Here is a 23,325-nt window from a genome sequence, read left to right on the forward strand (position 1 = left end):
CACCTTTGGTATAGACCAGAACTCATTTAGTATAAATTCTGAACCTGCATTGGGTTAGAACAGACAACCGCGATGAAAATGGACCTTCAAGTGAGCCTCACTTGGTTGCTGCTGTTAAGTACTACTCTGCTATCTGAGCCAGGTACTGTGTCTAAAATTTCTTCATGCTTGCAGGGAAATATTACAGACAGAATTAGTTACTAATACAGACTGGCTTGCTAGGAAGTGGTGGCAAAGAGTCTCCCAGAATAATGCTGAGAAGCTTTGTACCATAAAATCATTGGTTTAATTTCTCTTCTAATTCAAAGATTCAGATCAAATCCATAAGTTATATTCGAAAAGTGGAGGTGCTGAAGAATATTTTCTTTGTTTCTCTTCTGTGAGGGAATAGTTTGGGGAAGTGGTTCTCTAAATGTTCTTCTTCTAATATTCTAGTTTTTAATTTAAATTCTTCTATACTGTACATTTTAAAATGTGGAGAAAGAGATAAAAAGAAACACAGAGCAGCCTTCCAGACCCAGGTGGACATATACTTCACTGCATTGCCATGTTCCTTCAAACTTCAAACAACAATAACCCCAAACCTTCCTTATAATTTTGCTAGTTTGAATGAGATACTTTGATCTTTAATTATCAGCGTGGACACCACAAATAAAGTCTTGTCAATCCCTTATAAAAAAGAGGTAATTCATGGAGTGTAGATTAAGGGATTGGCTATGTTGAATTATTTATAAGACAAGAGCAAAGGCAATCCAGAGGGAAGTTCAGCGTCAAAGAGGACTAAGCTGCATTTCAAGAAGGTGGTCAAATCCCAGCACTTCAGCAACCCTATAATCTTTGTCCTTATTCCATAGGTTCACTTTTGTCTTTGATTTGACCTGATGTAGACTGGATTAACTTTGACTGGAAAAATCACTTAGGATCCTGTCTTGCAAACCCAAGACTTTAGTATCACTGAAGTAAAAGTCTATGAAAGTGAGTGTCTGAAGATCAAATGCCAATTTGAAAAAAAAAAAAAAATCCCCAAATGAAATTTCTCCTGATTTTAGTGATTGAATCAGGCACAGTTCTTCAGAGCATGCTAATTCTGAAAGAGCAAGGATATTTTTTTAAAAAGCTGCCATTTGAAAACATTGCTTTGACCCCTGGCAGCCTAAATCCTTTTTCCTTTCAGTGAATATAAGTAGATTTTCAAAGGTATTTATGTGACTAAAACCACAGATTATCAAAACCACACAATCAGACCACAGGTTTGTATCCTGTTTTGGAAGACCATTTCATTCCCTGGTATCTGAACCATGATGCCATGGTCTAGTTTAATCAAACATACAGGTTTAAATACCTTAAGAAGTATATAGAATATTCTTCACTGCAGAGTTAGATAAAGTTGGGCTTCCCATGCAGACCTGAGCAGGCATTTGCAAAGAGAGTGGTTTAAGCTAACATGGGCTATCAGCCAAAACTGTCATGGTCTGCACAGACAAGTGGTCCACAGTCTCCCCTGCTCTTGTGGTAATCACATATGGCAAAGGTAAGTAACCCTTTCTACTGCCCCAGTGAAATCTAGCAGAGCTCAGATCCCAGAAGCTCATGTCTTCACCGGAGGTGAAGGATGTACATGAGGATTTCTGGGGTCAGATCCCTTTGCTCTTTGTGCTGCCATGAAACAAGGTCCTCTACAGTCATCTTCCACTGAACTATGAGGGAATGAACATGTCATTACAGGCACAGGGAGGAACCGCAGAATTGCTTTGAAAACATACCACATACATACCAACACTTACTGTATCTAACTCTGTATCAACACATAGCTAAACATAAAATATACCTACAGTTGTGATATGTTACATCAATGCCAGTATGTTTTCTTATCTGCCACAGCAAGTGGTTTCTGGTGGAACTCACTGGGAAGCTCAGCAACTGGAGGTCAAAACTTACTATGGGAGAAATTTTCAAACTGGATAAAAGACAGACTCAGACCCAAAGGTAAGAGGGTGAGCCATGCTCCTGAGTGAGAACATACCTGGCACACCTGCAGAGTGACATGAGCCAGCTCTGGGTGAGCTGGCTATCTCACCAGCACGGCCAATGATAACTTACCATGATAGATCAGGTCCTGTAGGCAGCAGAGCCATGTGAACGGGGCTGAATTAACTGCACTGATTTGGGCTCTGCTGTTCAGCTCCCTGCCCGGCTTTGCACGCTGCAGGTGTTCCCCAGTAAGCCCTGGGTACTGGGGACACGAAAACGCTGGGCAGCCCATCCCTGCACAGATGGGGATGCAAGCTTAGACGTAAGAAGTTTAGATGTCCTGTGAATAAACAAATTGAGGTGTTTACCTGTCAGTTTTTGCTTTAGTTTCAGATCTACAACTGCGACTGGTGTCTGGAGGGGACCGATGCGCTGGGAGGGTTGAAGTTTACCGTCAAGGCAAATGGGGGACAGTCTGTGATGATCACTTCACTGTGAACAGTGGCAGTGTTGTATGCAGACAACTTGATTGTGGTCAAGTTGTTTCTGTCTTGGGATGGTCTTACTTTGGCCCTGGCAGAGGAGACATCCACCTGGATGATGTGCGGTGTAGAGGAACTGAATCTTACCTTTGGGACTGTCAGCACGCCGGCTGGAACACACATAACTGTGGACACCATGAGGATGTCAGCGTCATCTGTTCAGGTAAAAAAAAAAATAAGCTTTGCGCACCTAAAAGTCTCTTTGGATTTTCCTGTTGACCAGAAATGCAAGAAACATCAGCGTAGAGCTTGGAAATCAGACTAGAGCTGAACTGTGTGCATGTGGAGGCTCACTGTATTTAGGCTGGTTTGCGTGATCAAGGAACAAAAGGATGTCGCGGACAAAATACCAAGATTGGTAGCAGCAAGCACTGAGTAGGAAAATGGTGAAAAGAAGGTAGTTCAGGATCACTTTAGTTAACATCTGATTACAGGCCATTCCCAGGATAAGAAAGGCAACCAGTTAAGAGGAGATAGAAGCCCATCCAGATGTGAACCAGGCACATCTGAATTGAAAATAAAAATTAACACTTATGTCATAAACATAACTGAAATCGAAGATTGCATAGCTAGAAGCAGCTTATTTTGAAGCAATATAAGTAACTGCACAATAAAAGTAAATTTTTGCTTTTTTTCCATGTTCACAGGTGTGGCACGTTCCACAGTTGCACCAACAGGTAAGGCAGGGCTTTTGAGACATAAGTCCATTAGCTCTTCACAGTCTCCCCAAATGCTCAGAGACTAATTTTTAAGTCAAAAATCACGTGATTACAGCTCCTTGGCAGACAGCATTCTAGAAAGGTAGATGCTCCAAATTGCTAGCTACTGCTCCAAATTACTAGTTATTGCTCCAAATTACTATTTGTTCATTCACTGTAACATTATTTCTGTTCTTTGGATTGCTCATAGGAACCATATCTGCCACTCATCTACTACTAATTAGGGAAAACATAAGGCGAGTCTTAACATTCCAGGTCTAATTTTCTGACTCCTTTTTTTTTTATTGTTCCTGAAATAATCATAGCATCCTGGAAACCTTAAAGTGCAGATTTTGCTCATGTTTCCTGGGGTTTTTAAGTGTTGAGTTAATTACTAATGCTTTTCATAATGCACAGCCACAGAGGAGTGGACGCTAAAATGCAGTTTTTGATCATATGCAGCTCAGAAGTGAAAGAGTGGTTCCCAAAATAATTTCTTCTCAAGACTTAAACCTGCAAAAACACATTGTAGTAGCCGTGAACTGTTGCTGCATACTCTGTGCACTGGCAAATATCTCTGAAGTTCATTTACAACTGTCCTTAATTGACAGAAATGTCACTCGAGCTACCTGAAGTTTAAGGTCTGGTGCATTAACCCAGTGCTGCACAAAACCTGATGTTTAAATTATTTCACCAACATCTCAGTTCTCATGACCATTCTTACAGTTCTCTAATAATATATTTCCTCTAACTTCCAGCATCCTCAAAGAAGCCCCAAACTTCCATGTCTACATCAACATTTTCCACAGATAGCACTGTTGTGACATCTACCACAGAACCCCTGACTTCTGCTGGCAAAGGCAAGGGAAAAAACCAAACTGCAAATGTCATGTGTGGAAATTTTGAGCAGTATTTGCAATTTGTTTAGAGCAGACAGGAGGAACACTGGAAATTCAGTAAAAATATTTAATAACTCTGCATGTAATTAGCCTTGGAAGAGCCAATGGCCAACACCATCTTCATTTTCATAGGAAAATGTGGTTGGAGGGAAAATGGGCATGTGATTAAGTCTACCTGCATATACAGTTACCAAGACTGCATGTATGTATGGCGAGATCTTTACAATCAGTTCATCTGAGGCACTCTTACCTGGATATTTTCTTCACCTTCAATTCTTTTAATAATCTTGCTTAATTTTTCCTGGTTCTTAAGTTAAGGCGAAGGTAGAATGGAAATCAGGTGTGTTTATACCCTGCTGAGAGGTGGACCGGTTGCATCAGTCTCTCAAGTTCACTTATAATTACTACCAAGTCCACTTATAATTACTAATTGGAAGATGTTCTTCTGAGCCACGTTACCAAAAGTTAAGTCCAGGGATTTGACTTTCTTTTCCATAAAACTTGAAGTATTAATGATTTCACAGATCCTTGAAATGTCTTTTCTTTTACATGGCGGTGTTTTTGTTTAGTAACATATTTCCCCACCCTCTGGCCACCTCCGCAGATTCCTCCTCTGCACCCAGCTCAAGCCCAGCAGGGACTGAGACATCGTCTGCTCCAGGGACCTTGACAACCCTCGAGGAAGGTGAGGCACACGTGGTGCTGAAAGTCAATTCCAAAGCACAAGACAAATCTCGTTCTTTATTTCGCCTAACAACGGCCACTTTGCATCTTTCCAAATGACTATTGCATCTCTACTAGTAAAAGAATGCAGTCAGAAATATCCACTGTCTTCATTACTAAATATTAAATGAAGGTGAAAGTCTTTTTTTCAGCAAAAAAAAAAGGGTTATGCATAGACTCACTGTCCTGCAAAGCCGAAATCTACTTACTTTCATCAAGATTTCAGTTAACATGTTCACTCCTAATTGCTGCCAATCTCTCCTCTTCTCTTTTATTTCCTCAACTTTCTCTTGGCCTCAGCTACATCTTCTGCATCCACTATTGTCACAGAGGAAAATGCCACATCAGCTCCCAAAATCCCAACCACAGTTTATGAAGGTAAGAACAGCAAGTGCTACTTAAAACAAATATTCTGTTAATTTGGGTTTTTCAGCTGGATTAAGATGTGACCATGTAAATCTGTAAAATATTCATAGCAGACAGCTACAAATTAAACATCTCTGTGAAGGAACAACCTTCTTATGACATCTTCACTTTAAAAGTATCAGGCTGTCAGGACATATCAGGAATATATGCATTTAATGATTAATACTATATATAACAATAATATAATACTATACTATACTATAATATAATACTATAATACTACAATATAATACTATAATAATATATAATACTAATATAATAATATATGCATTTAATGATTTATAGCTTGTAGCTATAAATACTACACTTACAATTTTGTAAAGCAAAAGTGTCCAGACCATTGTGATTTTTTGTGTCCAAGATTCATAAAAACTCCGGAAACATTAAGGAGCACAGACAGGCATTTGCACTCATCTCCCACAGTTGGACCTCTGCCTCTCCAGTTACGTAGCAGACTGATAACGCAGTTTTTTATCAAGCCTGAGACCTAAAGCAAGTCACAAGCTCCTCGAATCACACTTGTGCTTTTAATTGCTACTTGCAACCATTTAATTTCTCATCCTTATAGCCTCCTCTGGTAGCACAGGCACCTCCCTTGCTTCCACCGCCGTCACAGAGGAAAGCAGGACATCAGAAATCCTGACTACGCTCCAGACAGGTAAAGAGCATTTGCACAACACGCAGCGTGTTGGAAAAACGCGGTTATAAGTTTTGGTTAGGAGGGGACGTCAGTGGAGATGCCAAGAAATGTTGCAAAATCACCATCCCTCAGCGCAGCTAATGCTTGCCCATGAATTTCATCTGCTTGGTACCAACCTGCTGGCTTTCTGGCAGCACGGGCAGGCTCTCACTAACACCACGACCGCTACTCCAGTCAGGAGCTGCAAATGGTATACGCAATGCCTGCTTCAAAGCAAGCTGAACGGTGCAGAATTGGAACCACGGAATCTGAAGGAAATCGTTATTTTTATTTTTATTTCTTCAAGAAGCATGACTCAGGAAAAAGCCACCCAGTCTGTGTTTCTCACTGTTTGCAACATTACCTATCTGGATTACCTCTCTGTAATATTACCTACAAACAATTTATAAGCCTCCAGGCTTGGGCTTTCTTATCAAGCCAGTCCAGGACGAACGGCAGGTCCTGTACTCCCTGTTGAGGATTCCTCAGCTCAGATTCAGCCTCTCTCAACCTGTGGCCCCAGATGTTGCAGGCTCAGCCCAGCGAGCAGGGGATGAGAGAGCTGGTCTCCCTCACTGGAAACACTGAAAACACTGAAGCATTGGGACAGGCTGCCCAGGGAGGTGGTGGAGTCACCATCACTGGAGGTGTTCAAGGAACGTGTGGACGTGGCACTGTGGGACATGGTTTAGTGGGCATGGTGGTGTTGGGTTGATGGTTGGACTTGATGATCTTACAGGTCTTTTCCAACCGTAGTGATTCTGTGATTCTGTGAATGACTATCGTACATCTGGGAGAAAGACCTTCAGTCAGATAAGCTGGGAATAGCTGTAATAACCATTTCCCTCTATACAGCCAGAATATCCTTGGTTATTTCACTTTCTGAACTTCTTAATAAAGTTGACAAAGCACGCCCTGTTGCAGTGTTGGGAAACTATATACCAATAAATGGTACTGCCAAATTACAACACTCATTTCTATTTTTGCTTCTCACACTCCTTTTGCTTTTCTCACTCTCAGTGAGAGAAGTCTGAAACTTTTTTGATGCTTGTAATGCAAAGCATTAACATGAAGATCCATTTCCAAGCCATGTCAGTGGATGTGGACAGACTCCCTTTGCCACAAAGCCCAAAGGCAATTGAATTCATCAAGAACTGATTTCAGTCATTCAGCCTTACCTGAATGCTCTCTCCCTCTCATTTACATGTTTCTTCCTTCTCACAGCCTCTGAAAATACAGCAGAATCATCCATTTCACCCACCCCACTTACAGGAGATGGTGGTACCTCAGCTCCAGAAATCTCTTCCACAGTTGCTGAAGGTAAGAACAGACACTATGCCGTAAAATCTAATAATAATAGTAGTGTTTAAGTTTGTTTAAAACAGATTACATTGGTAGGATTACAATAACTGTATAAAGTTTAAGATCAGTCAACTGCTAATTAATCACCTCAGTGAAGAAAGAATCCAGCTTCTAAAACCTTCATTTCTAAAATACTGGGCTGTCAAAGTTTGGGAAATATGTAATTATGAACAATTTGGGGCTTTAAGCTGCTTGTACTTTTTGCATAATTTAGTCATCAGCAAAAGTGCCCAAATATCAGTGCTTTTGTCTGGGCGAAAGTGGATACTTTATGGTGGGAAGCATCAATGATTAAATCCGACTGTAACATCTTCACCTTAAAGATTCAATAATCTTCGACGGTTCTTTCCCAGTCCTAAAGATGGAGATGCCACCACCTGACACAGCACAGAAGCTGGTTCCCACTCCTCCCTGTTGGACTGTCTCACCAAGGAGATTGATGTTTCTCTCCAATAATGTATTTCCTCAACTCTTTCACAGTCCCTTCAACAGTCCTGTATTCCTCCTTTGGATCCACTTCAATAAGTGAAGAGACTGAGGCAGTATCCACACCAGGAATCCTAAGCACAGCTTACAAAGGCAAAGTTATAGTTGAAAATCCATTTTGAGTCTAAGTGAGCGAAGGGAAAGCCATACTGTATGGAGAATATATGCAATGAGGTTTTAATAAAGAGGGCTAAGAACACGTTGCTTCATTTTCCAGTTGCTAAGAAGCCTAAAAATCCAAATTTTGAATATTTATTTATCATGTGGTGATAGAGACTCATGTAGAAGTACAAGGGATAAGTCCATGTTTGTTCTCTGAAACAAAGCTTCCTGTATTTTCACGCTTTTCTAGCAGAATGACAAATCCACGTAACTTTAACCAAAAATTTAATTCTGGTTCATATTCCTGTTTGGTCATTATTGTTCATTGTTCCTATTGTTTTTTCCCTCAAAGTTTCAATAGATTATTTTGCCCCAGAAACAGATTACTTCATCACATCTGGCCCCGTCACACACAGTACTGAGCCATTAACAACTCCGGCATCACTATCTACACTGAGTGAAGGTAAGAAAGAGTCAGATACAACCTGTGTGCTTTGCATTGTTTAGCAGCAAAAACGTCTGTGTCCTGCATCACCACGCAAGGCACCATTTGGGGCTCAGAAAGTCCCTGAGCTACAAAGAGTTGGTGGTTAGGAGACGAACCTGAGAGACTTTGCAAGTTTTTAATGAACAAGCTGTTTTCATGAATCTATGAAATAGTTTCTTTGGTATTAAAAACTCTTAAAACCAGAATTTCACCAGACAGGGCCATTTTGCATCAGCCATCAGCTGAGCTGGGACCTTCCTATCCACCACACGCTGCCCTACCTCCTCTTCTAATGAAGCAGAAATTGATAGCACCAGTAGGCTTTAAACTCCTATGCAAATCCCCATCAGGGGAGATGACCGTGTGTACTTTGCCTCTGAACTTGACAGATATTTTCAAGACACACAAAAAAATGCGTTGGACACTATATTCAAAGCTTGTTTATTGATGAACATTTTCTGTAGTGCCTACAGGTGCTCTCTTAGCTCTCTATAGGCTCCAGGGAGCGGAGGAACTGGCGGCCATCCTCTTTAGACTCCTCTTCAGAATAGTGAAAGACACTTGCCACATAAACTCAGTTCAGCTCTTCAAACCTTTCCTCAGAGCTCGTGATTCCCAAGCCTATTATATTCTTGATTCATTCATCCAAGCTCTCCCCATTATCTCTATCTTTCTTAAACGTGCAATCACTGACTGAGCAGCTGAGGTCTCTAGTGCCAAGGAGAGTAAGTAGCTCCTGTGTATCACTCTGTGAGCCAGACAGAGACTGGACTGGCTCACTGTAGCGTTAACGTTTCCTACTTCCAGTTTTTCCATGGTCCATCTGTGCCAGCTGAAAGGATGATTTTGCCTTCGTGCATTGGTTTTCTCTTTCCAATGAGCAGCCCGCTCCACCTGTCTTTATTGAATTTGAGCTTGCTGATTTTTGACATTTATTCAGCTTATGAAGATAATTTTGAATTCTCACTGTGTCCTCCAGAGAGCACACAGATCTTGCCTTTCCTTCTGCCACTCTCTCCGTACCGTTCCAGTTTCAGAGGCAAGGGCTGAGCGTCTCATGACCGCACGGTAGCTGTGGCTGGCTGTTTAACACCCATACCATCTGTTAGTCCAAGATGCTGCATAACATGACAAACAATTACCAAGGCAACTGGTATCTCCTCTCTTTACAACCTTTTTTTAACACTGCTTGTCTTCTACAGCCTTATCTATGCTGTCAGAAGTTCGGAGCTGTGACTCAATGCCAGTGGTAGCAGCACTAGAAAGTGTAATACAGATTTGCTTACTGCTCCACCCATTAACCTCATTTCGAACAGTATTTTCATGTTCAAGATCTAGGATCTATCCGCCCTAATTTCTACAAATGTTGTCTTAGAAATGAACAGACAAATCATCAGCGCAGTGAAGACGACATTTCAGTCAGTGTTCTACCCTTTTCCTGCCAGTCATTTCACTTTCAAAAGGACAGAAAGGAAAAAACTTTCCTACTTCAAAGAATATTTTACAGAGCTTTGATCAGATTTTGCTGCTTGCCTTACTTCTTCCGACTGGGCTCTATTCCAGCTGAGTGAAAGAAATTTGCACTTCTTTGCACACACCAGTGAAACAGAAATGAATGTGGTCCCTCAAGGCTTACTTTTATTTGCTTGGCTTTCAGAAGTTGAACCTGAATTTCTTAAATGAGTGATCTGTTGACTATTATGCAGGCTTAAAGAACCTAATACACAGTGTATATACGGTTTCCTAAGAATTACTATGGAACTAGTGTTCGCAAGCATTAAGCGCTTTGCCTATGTCTACTCAACCAAGTATTTGAGCAAACAATTTCATTTTATTTATGCATACTGTGTGTAACAGGCATGCTGTTCAATGGTTAAAGGGAAAAAAAGGCTCTTCTATAGCTCTAACTAATAATAATCTCATTACTTTCATTTGTACATACTGCAGGTAAACTGTTGTTTGTGTTAAAGTCTCAGGAAAACAAGTGCTTACTGATTCCTTTGATTATATTCTACACTTAATTAAGCACAAAGCATTGACTTTGAAGAGATACAAATATTAATTATTTTATTAATTTGCTGAAAGTGAAAAGTTGCCTTTCATCTGTCTGTAGACACCCCCACAAGAAACCATTAAAGATTCTTGGGACTGCTACTTAATCAGTCCTTTATTTTCTGAAAAAGTGCCCCCCAAAATTTCAGCTTGATGTTCATACTTCAGATTAATAAAATACTTCATTTACTTGGAAACTTTCATAGGGAAGATGCCTCCCTCCCAGTAAAGCCATTTTTAATATCAACTGAATCACAACAAATTTATTTCTGCCTGTAATTCCAGTCAAGATCTGGATCTGAATTTTTAACCTGCCTCTTTCTCACTATTCCCACCTGGATTTAGGTAGCTAATGTAGTCCAGTTCTTAAACTTTGTATTTAACACCTTTCCCCATCACTGGTGAATACTCAATGCCTGGATCAACAGGTTATTTATCTTTTGTCTTCATTATCTTTTTTCCTCCCTGAAATCATATTTGGCAGTCTTGCAGAAGTTTAGACCTAGATCTTGGGAAGTGAGCCAAGGACATTGCTGCTGGCATTTCTTTACAGCCAACTTTTGCAGAAGTAAGTGATAAGCATGGTACTCGGATGGAAGGAGCTTTGATCATGGTCAGCAAAAAGGAATTAAGGAGAAAGAGAGTCCTAGGAAACACGGCTCTCATTCTGAATGGATGTGCATTAGTTCGTTACAAATGGCTGCCAGGTGACAGCAAAATGTCCCAAAATGAAAACCTCGTAATTACCGACCCACCAAGGAGTAAGACAGGTGTGTATACTTGGTACAGTTTATGATGGCCACAAACTAGGAGGAACTCAATTTCGTTGTCGGCAGTGTCTCCGATTTCTTTCTCTGAAAGAAAAATACACTCCAAGCCCATAAAACTAATTTGGAACTTCAGATCTCTAAAAGCCTTTCCCTCTGAAAGTGAGATAAATGTGTGGAGTATTCTGTAAGTACCCAGCTCTCAGAAATGAGCCTGGTCTGTAGAAATAGCTCTGCTGCCGTTCTGGGGAAATGATGCTGTGCCAACCATCTGTTATGCCAGAGGGTTAGCAAGGATGGGAAAAGAAGCTGAACCAGGCATTATTTAAAGGAAGAAAAAAACAAAAAAAGACAAACCCAAACCATATCCCTTAGATTGCAAGGTACCCCAGGAAAAGGTTGGCTCTGGGTATTTGTGTTCGTCCTTTAGACAGCACTACAGTATAGATGAGAACGATGGTAAAGAGAGAGTAGAAAACCTTCCCTTTGTTGCACAAAGTGGGGAGAGGCGGCAGCTAGCTGATCATTTTCCCCAGAGATCAGCACACTGTGGAAGAGGACTATGTCCATGTCCGTTGGGTATTGCACGTAGAAAGATGGGTTCAAGCATTTGTAATATCCTACAACAACTGGAATTCAGGGGAGGATGAGCTCACCCTACGTTGCGGGCTACCTGCTCCTGTCTTCACCGGGGTGGTACTTGGCCTGAAGACAGGCTGTGCCGCCGCCGCGGATAAACGCCACTGAGGCACGACGCGGGCTCTTTCTCCGCAGCGGATGCCTCTGCTCTGTCCCTGCGACTGGCAGACGGCGACGGCAGGTGCTCGGGCCGCGTCGAGCTCTATCACAACGGCAGCTGGGGAACGGTCTGCGATGACGCCTGGGAGCTGGCGGACGCCGAGGTGGTGTGCAGGAGGCTGGGGTGCGGAGAAGCTCTGCTGGCTGCGTCTGAAGCCCAGTTTGGTCCAGGCTCTGGGAACATCCTCCTCGATGAGGTGCAGTGCAGAGGGGATGAAGACAACCTGTGGGAGTGCTCCCACAGAGGGATCGCTGTCCACGACTGCCGACATAAAGAGGATGCCGGCGTCATTTGCGCAGGTACGCTAGCACGTCTCTCGTAAACTATTGCTCCCTGAGCAACGCAAGCTTGCCTGCAGCTGGGATTTTGATGCACAACTTCTTTCCATCAGTGGAATTGTTTCAGGCATGAAACTAAGACCTATGAGAATCGCTGTGTTTTACCACATTTTTTCTTTTTGTTAACTCATGCGGTTTACTCACACAGGTTTGTGTTTTAATTTTTAATTCTCAAATCCTTTAGCTACCTGGAACATCATTATCAATCTTATCTGATGCCATTTCCTACTCTGTTACCTGACTGCTTTATGAATTACTATTTGAATGATAATTTTACACCATCGCTATTATATTTCAGTCCTCCTAGTCCTGACTTCCCATAAATTATGAACTATGACTAGTAAATCAAATTTCCTTTTCTTGTATTTAGTAAGAAATTATTTTTAGTAACTTCCTTTAGGATTTTTCCCAAATGAATTCCCAGTTTTCCAGCAATTCTGCATTCTGACTGGAAACACGTGTGCAGTTGGAGAGCCCGGGTCACTGCAGCCTCTGTGCGGCCGGTGCCACGGCAAGTGGTGGTCCACGGACAAAGCTCATCCACATGGCAAGCACTGAAATGACTGAGGTGAAACGTAACTGGTTGAAAGGGGTTGTGGAGGAGACCTGGCACGAAGAATGCTGGTTTGCAGCTTATCCTGGTGATACTTTTCCCTGGGGAAAAATCAAAGCAAATTTTTAATAGAGTTAGGTTTTTTAGTAAAGACCTCAAGTGGAGTTAAAGACGTGACCCAAGCAGACATGTGTCTCTTTGGTGAGTATGTCCCACACCTAAAACAATTAAAGATTACACCTGCAAGGGAACTGCAACCATTGACACCTGACATTTAAAAAAGGGGTTGCAGCCTTCTCCCTTTTGGTGATGATGCTTCCAGAGATGAATGGGTTGATCTATAGCACTACTGCTTTCTTTTTTTCCGCATAATAACTGCAGAACATTATTAAGCATCCTCTATAGCAAAACTACAAATTCCCTTTTCTGTTTCCTTTCCCAGAGCCAGTTACTCCCCTGGTCACAACGGAGCCTGTTCCAGCTGGTGAGTTCTCCCTAGATGGGTCCTGCAAAGCTTTCACAGCTGATATACTTTATATAGTAACTTAAGCACTGGTAGGAAGGCAAAAATTTTATAGGTAAAAATTTCAAAGCAAGTAAATGCATGTCAGATGAGTTTCTGAGATACTTGAGGTTTATCTGAGAGTTAAAGAATACTGGTATCAATAGGAACAGTTATGTTAGCTACGGACATGTATATCAGAGCCCGAAAGAGAAAAAAATATCTTTATATGTATTCCCAAGTATACATGGCACACTGTGAAAGTAAGGATTTATGATAGCTGATGAACTGACACAATGTGGCTTGTTACAATAAGATTAATTTCATGTTTTTGCCACTTTCTGTGCAACACAACAAAGTCAGCTTTTGCTATTTGATAAATGCACCTGGAAAGCCTATTTCGGAGGCTACTGAGTGCCCATGCATTTCCCTCTGCTTTTCCAAGACATGTCCCTGAGACTGGTGAACGGAGGGGACGTGTGCTCGGGACGCCTCGAAGTCTTTCACAACGGGAGCTGGGCAACTGTCTGCGATGATGGCTGGGACATGAAGGATGCCACAGTTGTGTGCAGGCAGCTGGGCTGCGGAAATGCTGTCTCAGCCAAAATTGATGCCTTTTTTGGGGAAGGCATGGGAGATATTCTCCTGGACAACGTGGTGTGCAGAGGGGATGAGTCCTCCCTGGACCAGTGCTCTCACAGGGGGCTGGGCACGCATGACTGCTACCACAAGGAAGACGCTGGTGTTATCTGTGAAGGTACTCACCTCTTCCATTTTATTTCATGTGAGCTAAGTTTGCTAAGCCATGCACGCAAGCTGGTATGGGTGAAAGATGAGCTTGGCGCAAGGCTGGAGCCACTATGGGAATGGGGACCCTTGCCATTGGCCATGCCTGGAGAGAGGAGGCCGATGAGAGGCAAGAAGGATGGCCAGGGGCACCCTGGTCACAGGTGGGACCAGTCCCCACAGGCTCTGTACATCCTGGGGACATCTCGTCCTTCCAACAAGGGATTCCTCAACCTAGGTCTGGGGGAAGCAGAGAGGAAAGAGTGGGGCTATAGGCATTTTCCTCCCGAGAGGACCACCCATAGATTTTGGCAGCCCAGCCTGGAATCTGCTTTTGGGACAAAGACTATTTGCCCAAGAGCGTCAAAGTATTTGTATCAGACTTGCAGTTTTATAAACGTATTTTCTTCTCTTTACAAATTTGTACTCATTTTCAAAGATCTGAACATAAAGTTTATTGAGGCAAACGAAGAAAATTCCTGCCAGCCGAGGATGCAGAAGGAAATTGTTTTGATGGAGATTCTGGCACTAGGTGAACGTGGTGTGTCTGATCCTAGACATCAGTGTAGGCTAGCAGACCACTGCATCTTTGTGCACTCGGCTGTTTCTGTCCAAGAGAAAGTGAGATCCTATAGGGAAGAGATACTCATGCTGTGCTGTCATATTGTATTATAACGATATAAGGAATAACAATAGCCGTGAGACATACATATTCCCAAAGACGTGAATAAGGCTTCTACTACCCCTCTGAAGAGGCTCATGTATTCACTTTGATTTTATTTTTTTATTTCTTCTCCTCTCCCCTTTTTCTGGTACCATGCATTGTCTTAGTTGATGGTTACTGACAAATAATTACAACAATTCTTTGAGAAACAATTGCAACGAATCTTTGATGTGCTATACATAAGCTGCAAGACCCAGGAGACGCATTTAAGGACAAATCACATTCAGACGATCAGCCTGCATTCCTAATTCACTCAGTCCTGCTCAGTCCACCATAGTCCACGCACTGCAAACCATTTCTCCTCCGATGTATCAAGAGGCTGTATTGCAGCACAAGTCATACTTGCTTAAACATTTTAGTAATTTACAGAACAAAATGTTTGTTTCCCAACTAACCTTCCCAAGCTGCATGTAATTTGTTTAATTTAAAAAGGGGTTCCGGACGGCTCATCTTCCAGGCTCCGGCAGATCTTGCAGTGGTGGAGCTACTCCACTGCAAACAGCAATTCCTACGGGATTTCAGCCTGGGTGAGGAGGCAGGACAGAAATCGTACCTGTCCCCACCAGGTTTGCTCCTCTGCCCCACTGTCGACAGACGTACTCGTTGCATGGGGTGGCAGCAAAAACGGCATGGCAGAAACACCTACAGCCTTCTCCAAGGCTTCAGAAAGCATCACCTCCGTCACGGTTTTGGGGAGAGCCCTGACTGTGCTGCTGCTTGTCTCACCTTATAACTGAAAGCGTCGATGCGGCTTTCCTTCTTTTGATGGTTTCTATTTTCTCTCCTGACAGTCCCTCTGGAGCTCACCACACCTGAAACAACAGGTATGGAGTACTTCGGTGTTTGTTTGTTTATCTGGGCTGTAGTCAAATACAACCCTCCGAGGTGAGAGAGCCCTTACTTCATCATTAGCCCCGAAGAATTCCAGGCGCTCAGGTGAACACGAACTCCTGGTGGGATCTGTGGACAGAGGTGTCCTGCCGCACTGAGCTCTTTTGCCTCGGTGGAGATACACACAACCACACACGCGGTTTCCATCCACCCTCAAGGGCGGTGGAAATACCACAAGCTGGTTTACACAAATGCCAAATTATGGGGTCAACTGCTGTAATGTAGTTGGATTGGGGATCTCGTTATACCAGGCCTAATTACACCTAAATGATAATGTTGCTTCGTTTTGTTAGTCTATGCTTTGCTCGCTCTGTATTGGAAAAATTACTAAAGCGTGGCTTTTATTTTCTCTTTGATAGTCTCGACTGAGTCCACGACGGCTGAAACACCGGGTATTTATTTCTGGTCACTTCCTGAAGCGTGCTGAGCAGAGGTACTGTCAGACCACCAAGGACAGCAGGATCCCTGGCTCACACAGCACTCCCAGACTGAGTGGAGGAATTAACTGTCAGCACTCACATTTTCAGTCTCAATTCAGGATTTAGCGGACTACCTGCCTTCCTGGCACGGCAACGCTGCCTGCCAGAGCCGTGCCCTGTCCAGCTGCGTGATTTGTTCCCCTGCCCAAGCTCAGGGTCTCGCTGTAGGGTTTTCCCAAGGCGACGCACACCGTCACGCCGGCTGTGTCACCGTGGCCCGTGTGTTCACAGCTGAACACAGCGATACTCAGGCTACGTTCAGCCGTGCGGCCAAGCGCTTCCCGGATACTCACGTGGCTTCGGGTGATATTGCAAGCAGCCGAGGTTGCTGCTATGGGTCTGAGGGCAAAAATATACACTTCAAATGCAGACAATATTTAATTTCATCTTTTTTTTCTCACAGTAACAGTCTCTCCTACTCCTGAACCAGCAGACATTACCACTTGTAAGTAATACAGCATTACTCTGGCTTACATGTTTAGTTGTCTGCCCAAGTTCTGACCATGTATTGACTGGCTCTCTGTCTCCACTGTGTGTATAATCTCATGGATTTAACCGTTAGCTTCCAAATCCAAAATCAAATCCAAATCAGCTCTCCCTTGGCTTCCATACAGAATAAAGGAGGGAAATGGGCTTGTATCGGTACAGGAGAAATACCTGCGCTGATGGAAGCACTAGGGAAGGGGAAACTGCTGGGGCAGACACACTACACCGGAATAAATTCAGATTTGCACCCGATCACCCCACTCCAAGAAAGCCAGCCTTCCTGCACTTCCCAAAGCTGCATCCCCACCCCTGCACAAACCGGGCTGCGCTTCCCATGGGAACGGCCAGGTTCAACGCCCGCCGAGGCGGCAGCACGGACCTCACCACCATCGGTGCAGTGCAGGGCACTGCTATGGGCACTGCACGGTATCAACCATAGCTTTATCTCGTTACCCCCCGGCACCCAAACTGATGCTTAGCAAACATCCCCCAGGTTTCCAGGGCCTTTCACGCGGCAGGTCAGAGTCTGTCGGAGGCCGTGGCAGAGGCAGCCTATGCGGGGATGTGTTTTCCTCCCACTGAGGCTGCTCACGCTCCGGGCAGACTTTGCCAGCGCCTGCCCTGGGCAGCGGCAGCATCTTCCAGGTGCTGTGGCCGATCCGCTCAAATGAGACGTGCGGGTCTCCTGTGGTTCGGGTACCTCGCGCCTGCCCAGTGCTGGGACAACGGCTAACCTGCAGTTTTGTTTTCTCTCCCGCCTCGGATCAGCCCCTGCAGAAAACACGACACCTGAAGCAGCAGGTACGTAGGACTTCAGCTTTAGCAGAATTGGTCTGATGTCTCATCCTGGGAGTAAACTACTCATTCCCTCCCCATTAACAGTCCTTGCTTTGACAACACAGTAATGGAACGCTTACTGAAGCGTGCCTTTTGCTTTCTCTTTGACAGTCCCAACAGAATCCACAACGGCTGAAAAACCAGGTATTTATTTCTGGTCATTTCTTGAACCATGATGAGCAGTTTACTATTTTTCACGTGAGTCATCAATGTATTTGAAACGTGGACGATGCTTAATTTCATACTTTCTCTTCTCACAGTAACAAACACATCTGCTCTATCAGTCTCCCCAACTCCTGAAGCAGCAGCCACTACCACTTGTGAGTAATGCAGCATCACTCTGGTTTACATCCTTAGTCCTCTATCAAAGTTGTGATCTGATGATGTGTTGGCACGGCTCCCTGTCTCCACTGTGTGCATAACCTCGTGGATCTAGTATTTAACTTGGGGGATGATTCCTTTGGCTCCCATACAAATCAAGGGATGAAAAATGCTCTTGGTATCAATATGGGAGAAATACCTGCACTAGGGAAGGGGAAACTGCTGAGGTAGACACACTACACCAGAATAAATTCAGATTTGCTCTAGATCCTCTCACCCCTAGAAAATCAGCCACCCTGCCCTTTCAACGTTGCATCCCCATTAGAAGTTGGGTCAGTGGGAATCCTTCTGACGTATTCAGTGGTATTTGGTTTGAACCTTAGTTTTGTACAATGGGATTTATCTTTTGAAAAATTTGAATTGCAAGTTCTGCTCACTAATTGCAAATATTCTGCCTCAGATGCTCAGATAGCAGACTAAGGTTTTCTTTTAAAGTCTGGCCCTATCAGCCACACATCGGTAAAGGGCACTCGGCTGCCTCAGTAAAACACACATACTTGTGTTGACAACATCCAGGAAAATGAACTTTCAGACACAAAGCATGCATTTGAGCATGGGACTATCTGCCTACATAAAGGAATAAACAGAATTAAATCTTGTTCCCATTAATGCTAGTGATATGTCATTTTTAGTATTCAAGCCCCTACACTTTTCTTAATACAAGCCCTTTGTCCATGACAACTGTATTTCTCAGAACTGCTGCTGCTAACATTTCCCAGTCTCAACGCATTCAGCTGATTACAATGTATATTAATTGATTGTGTAAAAGCACACATTTTCCTCATTCAGTCTCACTTATTTTCTTTTTTCTTTTTTTTTTTCCCCCCGCATTAAAAGCCATTCCAAAACCAGACCCAGCACCTATAAGCCCAGGTAAGGTATTGGCATTCTTTCGTCTTTTTAATGACTTCTCTTCCTAAGGGCAGTATACGCTGAGGAAGAGATGTGAGCTGGGAAAGCCTGGCAGTTTAATGGCAGCGGGCATCTGAGCGCAGAAGAAAGGGGGAAGCGGGAGAGGCCGGGAGCAGGCAGAGAGCTTGGGGATGCCACAGCTTACCCAGGGACCACACGCCACCGATACAGGGGCTGGCAGCCCAACCATCCTCGGTGGCAAGCGTCAACGGGACGAGCTGGCCTGTGTCTGCACCATTTATGGACGAAAACACATTTAAAACACCTGCCCACAGCCTGCCAGGCTGCTGGCCAGCCCGTGCCCGTGTGCTCTGGAGGGCTGGCAGGCGAAGACACAGCTCGTGATCGCGGCGAGCTCACCCTCTTCCCACGAGAGAAGCACTAACCACGGACAGCACTAACTTGTGTAACCTGGGGGTTAGTTGTAGGAGGGAGTAACGAGCTTTTAACGGTACACCGTCAAAGAAAGAGAAATTCATTTCCTCTCCACTCAGCTGCTATTTCCAGGTACGGCAGCAAGGCCCACATCTGCATTTGCAAAACATACTACTATTTAATACTTGCTGCATTTTACTCTATGCTTACCTATGGTTTATTAACATTAAATTTCTTCTTCTCCAGAAAACCTGACTTATCTGCCTAAATACATGCGGGTGATGTTACTGAGATTCTTAACTGGCCTGTGCCAACCGAGGAGGCCTGGGATGCAAAGTATAAAATTGCAAGGGTAAATATTTATTCATGCGCATGAGGTGTCCCAGCCAAACCGGGGCACCCCGAACGTGGTTTTACACTGGGTTCTTGCACCCTTCAAACATTCAGGTACAACATGATTTGACTAATCACTCAGACCCACGCCACCGATTACTGATCACAGTAAAACTTCACAAAACAGCTCTATTTCTGCAGCATTCTTGCTGCTTGTCTATTGATCCAGACGTCCCTGGAGTCAATCCTGCTGGAGTTACTGATTTATGACACCAGATGATGCTGGGAGAGTTTTGAAGACGTGTCAGAGGGGCTGGGATGCTGGCGTTATCTTAGCTGTCCAGGGCAATCCTCCATGGACAGCCCTAAGCTTCCATGAAGCAAAGTCCTTCTTTCCAGGGCCAGGCCGTCCTTTAGTTTGTTTTACTTAAGCATAAACAACACCAGAGTCTCCAGTAAAATTCCACTGCCTCATTACATTACAGTCTATAGTGTGAACTAACATATATTAACAAAGTTAATACACTTTCATCCTCTTAAAGAGTGATTAAGAGTTAGGAAAGGGAATTTTCGCAACAGTGACCACCAGAAGACCCTACACCGATGCCAGACGCTGCCGTGCAGGGCACAGACACCTGAACAACCCCCGACACACGCCTGGGATCAACTCCCATGCCATGTTTCACATGTCATGCAGAGGCCTGTGGCACAAGGAGGCTGGTAGGAACCTTTGGGTTTGAAATTGTCGCATGCCAAGACGTTACCGAAGTTATTTGTGTAAAAAAATTTCAGAAGTATTTTTAGAGATTGCTACTGGATGATGCCACCCGATGGCTTTGTGAACGCCAGGACTCGGGAAGTTGACATGGGCCACCCACTGCATAGACTCTTGAGTCCTTGAGCTAACAACTGAATCGACAGTAATCGATCCTCAATAATCTCACCTCTCATCTTGCACGGCTCTGCAGACTGTCTCACAACTCGGCAATGTCCTCAGCTGGGACCTGCGGTGGGGCCACCTCGGGTGGCCCGGGATCCCCCCAGCACAGAGAGCTGAGCCCTGTTACCCCTTAGCTCGCCTGACTTTCCAGTGACATTCAGGAAAAGGTTTCAGCCATACTTTGCAGCTCTAAACTCAGAGCCCATCAAGCCACGACCTATCCCAACACAGCGGAAGGATCCGTTTCTGGCAACTTCTACAGCAGAAATACGCAATCTCTCGCCAAACCTCAACTGCAAAACACACAGGAACACTGGTGCCCAAACAATACCCAGTGTTGTAGAGTCTCCATGCCAGAAAACTCCATTTAGATGATTTATTGTCAAGTTTGCCTTTTATGATTCACCATCTTTCAAATTTGGCGAGGGCTTCACCATACATACTATGCTCAGCCAAACCGGGATTTGTTTGTTGGTGCTACCCTCTACAGCACAGAGCCAAATCTGATCCTATTTACAGACACACGTATGGTCTCTCCAAATCCTCATGCCTTTACGACTGTGGCATCTGATTTAGTCAGAAGAGGGTAAGGAAAGTATCTCAACAACCATTCCAAAGTAATTCCTCACATGTGGTTGACCTCATTTGGACAACAACAAATACATACACCAAAGATACACAGTCCTGAAACACATATGAGTTACCCGCTTGCAAGAAGCAGCAGGATTTTAAATGAACTAGCTATTAGGACAATACCACACAGTCTTGTTAGTTGGCTTTTTATATTTAATTCACTATAATATTCCACTAGGGAAGAAGAATCAGTATAAATTCTCAGAAGGTATTTCACAAATTATATAAAAAATTTGCAGAAGGGTGAAGCATCTGATGAAAGGGGTTTAGGTCGATTTGGGATAGGGAATTGTTTCTTCATGGCTCTTCAGAAATTCTAAGGTTGAAGTAAAAAATAACTTTGGAAAGACAACAGGCCTACACAGTAACTCTTTCTCACATATTTAAAATTCCATCGGGTGCTTTACATTTATACATTTACATACGAGTGTGATATTTATATATGTTGTGTTACATACTATACCAACATAGATATTTAAATTCCATATAGTTGCATCTGTGTTCAGGAGTTCTGCACTGTAAATTGTGATGAACATCACAGTTAGAAATCTCTGAAGGAAAGTTTCTCATAACCAATGAAACAAATGGGCTTAGTGACCATGTCGCAATGTTTGTCTGACAATTCTATGTGGTTTTTTTCCTTTTTCTTTTCTTAGGTGCGTAAGGGACCCAACCTGTGGGAACTACTATTCACCAGGCAAGAGGATTGTCCAGTTCAGGTTCAGAGGTCCCATATACCCAAGAGTTTGCCTGCAGTGCAGAATATTAGCATGCAACAGATACAATTATCCTTTCCAACGCTACCCAGGCTATATGAGGAGAGGCAAAAGAAGCACAAGTGACGACGTCATTATTATCATCCGCACCAAATAATAACAGCCCCAATAATGCTTCTTCTAACCAGAACATTATGTTGATCGCTTACATACATGATCAGTGTGTTGCACATCTGCTACTAATCTCTAAAAATACATTATACTACGGGGTGTAAATCTAAAGGTATTTTAGTCTTAATTGTACTTGTGTTCCTTAATTTCAGATCTTTTGAATCTATATTCCAGATTTGTAAAAGCCTAAACTTCAGTAAATACTCTCAGTGACAAAGAGTAATTGGATCAGCTGGCTGATTTTTCTCATCAAGACTTTGTTTCCCTCTCACAATTCTTCCAGTTCTCCCCATTGTACCAAATAGCTCAAATACTGAGCATTTAGGGAAGATTAACCCGCCTTACAGACGCACACGTCACAGTGCTGCTTTCTGAGCTCACAAAGAGGCATAAATCCAAGGCTATGCATCCCTTGTAACCAATAATGTCTGAGCAATTATCTTAGATAGGAACTCAAAAATACTTGGAAAAAATACTGGACGTGTACTGAGATGTAATCCTGCAATACCTATAAACTATTATAATCTTTCCATATGTCAGTTTTTATTACTGGAGATTAGAACTATAAAAAATTTTACATCTACACTTACTTACTAAATTAAAGCATTTGCTTCATCCTTTTTCTTACAATGCCTGTTCAAATTATATCACTCTTAGCCAAGAAAGTGTTTCTGCACTTTAATGTTAAATCGTCCTATTTGGAATGACTTAGTGAAAAAAAATGGGAATTAATAATTTTCAGTTCATAATAGAGAAAAAGATCTTGTCGACTGCAGAGGAGTACAGCAGTCATCTCAGGGAAAGAGGTGGATTAAATTTTGATAATCTGATGATTTTGGCCTGTGAAAAGCATCCTTAAGGCCAATACTCAGTTTCCGTATGGCGAGTATGTGCAGATTACTCAAACTCGTAACGAGATGCTCTGTATTGCATAAGGATGTCTAGAGGCTGTGCCACACAGGATAAAAAATCCACTTTTTTCAGCAACTTTTCCTTTTATGCTTCATCCCTTCAAAAAAGGGATTAGAGTCATTCTGAAACTCAGCTTCTCCACCAGTAACTTAGCCAGCTCTCCAATGTTAAAATCCGGCAGCTCTCCCATGAAGGCTCCAAATCAAACCTCGTATCTGGTGGTTATGCCTTGTCACGTTAAAGGGCAAAGTAATTTGCGAATATGCGTAAGAATTAATAAATGCTATTAGTATTAATAATATTATATATAATAATATAATGCAAATATAGATTTAATTTCTAAGTCACCTCCAGCAATTATTC

General features: G+C 43.1%; 1 protein-coding gene across 1 annotated transcript; it reads left to right on the forward strand.

Moving 5' to 3' along the window:
- Window positions 1-1,467: 1,467 nt before the first annotated feature.
- LOC132317532 (putative DMBT1-like protein) lies at window positions 1,468-22,005 on the forward strand. The gene is made up of 5 exons (XM_059821368.1): window positions 1,468-1,531; window positions 2,365-2,676; window positions 11,969-12,304; window positions 13,832-14,793; window positions 21,820-22,005. Exons 1-5 carry the CDS (start codon window positions 1,468-1,470, stop codon window positions 22,003-22,005), a joined length of 1,860 nt encoding a protein of 619 aa, XP_059677351.1.
- Window positions 22,006-23,325: the final 1,320 nt, after the last annotated feature.

This window comes from Gavia stellata, chromosome 9 (genome assembly GCF_030936135.1).
Source record: "Gavia stellata isolate bGavSte3 chromosome 9, bGavSte3.hap2, whole genome shotgun sequence".
NCBI classification, from domain to species: Eukaryota; Metazoa; Chordata; class Aves; order Gaviiformes; family Gaviidae; genus Gavia; species Gavia stellata.

Bases quoted from the DNA above. Each gene is read 5' to 3' on its own strand.
- LOC132317532 (XM_059821368.1), top strand. From the start codon at position 1,468: ATGGTCTGCACAGACAAGTGGTCCACAGTCTCCCCTGCTCTTGTGGTA. The intron at 1,532-2,364 runs GTAAGTAACCCT...CTTTAGTTTCAG, and splicing joins GGTAATCACATATGGCAAAG to ATCTACAACTGCGACTGGTG. The intron at 14,794-21,819 runs GTGAGATCCTAT...TTCTTTTCTTAG, and splicing joins CTGTTTCTGTCCAAGAGAAA to GTGCGTAAGGGACCCAACCT.